This window comes from Triticum urartu, chromosome 1, assembly GCF_003073215.2.
Source record: "Triticum urartu cultivar G1812 chromosome 1, Tu2.1, whole genome shotgun sequence".
NCBI lineage: Eukaryota > Viridiplantae > Streptophyta > Magnoliopsida > Poales > Poaceae > Triticum > Triticum urartu.
Window position 1 is genome coordinate 558,369,558 of NC_053022.1, and position 4,172 is coordinate 558,373,729.

Consider the following 4,172-nt stretch of genomic DNA (forward strand, 5'->3'; position numbering starts at 1 on the left):
TCCACCAGCCACCAGGAGTCCAGGATTCAGGAATCCGAGACCAAGCGAGAGTCCAAGGGGAAAGTATCCTTTTTTAGGGTCCCGATAACTGCCACACGTGTGGTGTATCGGCTAGTTGTGCCACACGCCTCGTGTGGCATGGACAACAACCAGCCCACATACCTACGTGTGGGCAAAACAACTAATGCCCACACACATCTTTTTTTCCCTCCTGAACCCTCTCACACGCGTGCGTGTGGGCGAAGTTGATAATGCCCACATGCCCGTATGTCAGGCCTCGTACCCTTCTGGTCCCGCAAGCGACGCGTGATGCCCACCGCGCGCCCGCAGTTGCCATGGTCCAGACCCTCGTCCATGTTCGTTTATCTGCAGTTGCCATGTCGCTGAACTACTGTTGCCATGTCGGACAACTTCAGTTGCCATGGTTGCTCAACTGCAGTTGCCATGTATGGTCTGATCTAATGTAGTTGACATGATTTCATAACTTTAGGAGTTGCCACATACTAACACTAGGCACTTGAGAGAGTTGCCATGTGCTCACAAGCATGCTAGGGCAGTTGCCATGTAAAAAGGAAGAGTTGCCATCTGCTTACGTGCATGTTAGGGCAGTTGCCATGTACGTGCACGTTGGGGCAGTTGCCATATACCATGCAAAAACACATGGCAACTCGGTAAAAAACAGTTACCATCTGCTTACGTGCACACTAGGCAGTTGTCGTGTACCCTACAAAAACACATGGCAATTCGGGTAAAAAAAGAGAGTTGCCACCTGCTTATAAAGCACACTAGAGGCAGTTGCCATGTGCGCTGCAAAAACACATGGCAACTAGCAGCTTACGTGTGGGAGAGGAGACAGGCGTGTGGGCGAGATGGCAAATGCCCACACACCAGCGCTTGTGCGTGACTGAAAACTGGTGTGTGGGTGAACTGCTAAACGCCCACACACCGGCCGCTCCGTGTGGTAAAACGGATGTGTGGGCGAACTATGTCATACACCACACACACGCCTTGTCCTACGTGGCACAAAAAATCAGCCAGATTGTGTCAAGATTCGCGCATATAATACTGGATGGTGATGGATGCGTGTGATCGAGATGGTCAACGCCCACACGTGTGGCGTTAACATTTCCGTTTTTTTATTCTTCTTTCGATTCGATTCGGACTGAGGAGCTGAAACCGTCCTTGGACAACCCCATTATTAAAGTCCAACAAGGGGCTCGGGCAACCAGCTCCGCCGGTCCGGACGGAGAAATTTGCCGGCAGAACAGAGATCGCTGGAGGATGGCCGCCGGCAACCAGCGGAAGTGCCTCTTTGTGGTGATCAAGGATAAAAAGCCTGATTATTTTGTGTGCAGCATGAACATCGAGCATATGTTCCAGTCCGGCCCCTCCAGAGGGGCTGCGGTAGAGATCCGCAGCCTCCCCAGCCCCATGGGGCAGATCCCCAAGCCCCTCGCCAACCCCGAGCGCATCGACTTCGCCCTCGCCGGCGACGGCGCCACTTTGGTGGGCGTCAGCAACCTCAAGCGCACCGTCTTGTACGACACGAGGTCAGGAGCCACGTCAACGGGGCCGGAGCTCCAGCACGACAACACCGGCGGCACCTTCGTCATCCCGCTGGGGCGCAGGCTCTACGCGCTCAAATGCCGTCTCAACAGGTCTGACCAAGGGAAGCCCTCCGGCGAGGACTGCGCCCTCCTCATCCAGGACGCCGGCGGCACCCGCCTCAGGCTAGACTGCTCCTCTAGCTCATGGCGCACCCTCCCAGAGCCACCGCCCGACTTCCGCTGCCTCAACGGCTTCCAGATAAAATGCCAGCTCGCCGCCTACTTCACCGCCGGCGCGCGCATCTGGGTCTCGGCGGAGGAGAGGGGCACCTACTCTTTCCACACCGTCCGCCGCGAGTGGCGCAAGGAGGGCGACTGGCAGCTGCCCTTCCACCACCGCGCCGTGTTCGTCCCTGAGCTCCACAACCTCTGCTTCGGCCTCTGCTCCAAGGACCGCTGCCTCGTGGCGGTCGACGTCCAGCAATCGCCGCCGGTCGTCTGGTACAAGTGGGAGGACACATTCCCAAGCTGGGCCCGTGAGAACGGCAACGTCTGCGGCCTCATGCCGGAAGGCAGCCTGGTCTACCTCGGGGACGGCAGGTTCTGCATTGCTTGGACTGTCTTGATGATTGACAGGGTCGATGGCCGCCCGCACTACTTCATCCACTTGATGGCCGTGCAAATCATCAAGACTTCTACCGGCTCCGGCAAGAAGCAGCTGAGGATGGTCAAGCGCGGAGTTTGCTGCTACGAAATGCCAAGCCATGGCCTCATGGCTCATGTTTTTTAACCAAACTTGTATCCTTTGCACGAGGAACTGACTGGTTATTGGAGGTCGCTCAGCAAATCCTTGATGAAGCAGCTGCAGATGGTCAAGAGGGGATGAGTTCAGGTTCAGGCTATTAATGGTGTTGTAGTACGTGTGATATACCAACCATGGACTCTGAATGTTCAATCTTCCCTCAAACTTGAGAGGTTGTTAGTTTCCAAACTTTCAATTTTTTGTATGCTGTTGTTGCCTTGTTGGGCAGTGAAATCTGTTGAAGGTAGGTTCATTGGTCGGTTAGGTTTTAGTTCTTTTTTTGGACTTATTATTAGGTTATCTGAGATATATTCAGTGAAATATGGTATCACACGAAAATCATTGGCAGCTTATTCATATGCAGTGTTCAGCTAATGCATTGACTCTTTGGGTTATTTCAAGAATCTAATTCCTGAACGCTGAAGCCGATAGGAATTTCTATATATTTATAAAACGAAAAACATATATCGGAGACCATACAATGTCCAACCACAAAAGACTTGTGAACAGAGGAAATGTTGATAAAGTTTTCTCCAGACTTCTACTTCATTAATAAATATCGAATTCTTTCATGGTCTTTATGTGTTGGCACTCTCTTTTTATGAGGTTTTTCCGAAGAAAGTGTTGCGGATCTTTGATTGAGAAATATCTTCATATCAATTGTTGATTCTCTCCTGCCCCCTCGAGGGTCAAATTCTTCGGATGGCTGCTCACTATGGCTCGCATCAACACAAGGGATGTCCTGCTCCGCAAAACTATCCTCGCTGGGTGTCCCTGCTGTCCTGCTATCCTGGAAACGGCTGATCACCTCATGTTTGAATGCCCGTTCGCTGTGCGGTTCTGGCGCTGCATCGGCGTGTCGCGGACCGGTGCCTCGGTCAAAGCGCTTCACCTGCTGGATGCCTCCACCGCCGTTGGCGCGGCCTCCCCGTCGGCCTTCATCCTTCTTTGCTGCTGGCGCCTGTGGCAACGAAGGAACGATGTGGTCTTTAGACACGGATGCCCGACCCTTGCAGCAACCCTCAGATGCTGCAGGGATGATGATGATGATATGAAATAGATTCAGGTGGTTGAGGGGCTCTCCCCTCCTCCCCTGGTGAAAATTCAAAAAAAAAATGTTGATTCTAAGCAATGTCAATCTTGGCTGCTGAAGTTCATTAGATGATATTTAGGCCCCCTTTGTTTAGTCTATAGATTCTTGAGAATTCCTCTTGGAGTATGATGTTTATATTGTACGTATATGGCGGCTAAGCGCATATTAGCTGTGTTTGTCTGAGTTAGACTGAAATGGCATGAATGTACAGTAATTAAGCTTAAATTAACTGGTTTTAACTTGAATGATTGGAAGCTCTGCCACAGTCTGGTTTGCTCTGAATTTTCTGCATTTTACTTCTGCCCTGTACGTCGAAAGCACAGTTTCAAAAAAAAACTGTTTATTACGTACATCAGACAGTAACACAATGCTTATTGGTCACACCAGCTTTTTGTTAATACTGTACTATACAACATCATCATCGCGATCTCTCGAAATGAAAGAAGAAAAGATAATGCACCCAAGAAGAATAGGGTCGCCAGGATGGCCTGATGGCGCACACGAGAAGGGACGGCGTGTACAGCTTGACATGCGTGATCCAGTCGCCTCCAATAATTTGGCTCGCCAGAAGCCCAGCCAGCTTTCCCGTGCAATCCGTAGCCAATTCATTGGCGATGCGCAGGCGGCCGATTTGTCCCTCAAATAATTGGCGCGTGGTTCAAACAGCTCCTAAAAGCCCTTCTTCTTAGGGCATGGCCAACCCGCAAACCTCCCGCGAACTTTCGAATAG

At 51.4% G+C, this 4,172-nt stretch overlaps 1 protein-coding gene across 1 annotated transcript; it reads left to right on the forward strand.

Annotated features, from left to right (window-relative positions):
* Positions 1-1,134: 1,134 nt before the first annotated feature.
* LOC125539369 lies at positions 1,135-2,778 on the forward strand. The gene has a single exon (XM_048702812.1). The coding sequence runs from the start codon at positions 1,282-1,284 to the stop codon at positions 2,335-2,337; it is 1,056 nt and encodes a 351-aa protein (XP_048558769.1). The 5' UTR covers positions 1,135-1,281; the 3' UTR covers positions 2,338-2,778.
* The last annotated feature ends 1,394 nt before the right edge of the window (positions 2,779-4,172 follow it).

What these genes read in the sequence shown, in the direction of transcription:
- LOC125539369 (XM_048702812.1), top strand. Translation starts at nt 1,282, where the DNA reads ATGGCCGCCGGCAACCAGCGGAAGTGCCTCTTTGTGGTGATCAAGGAT.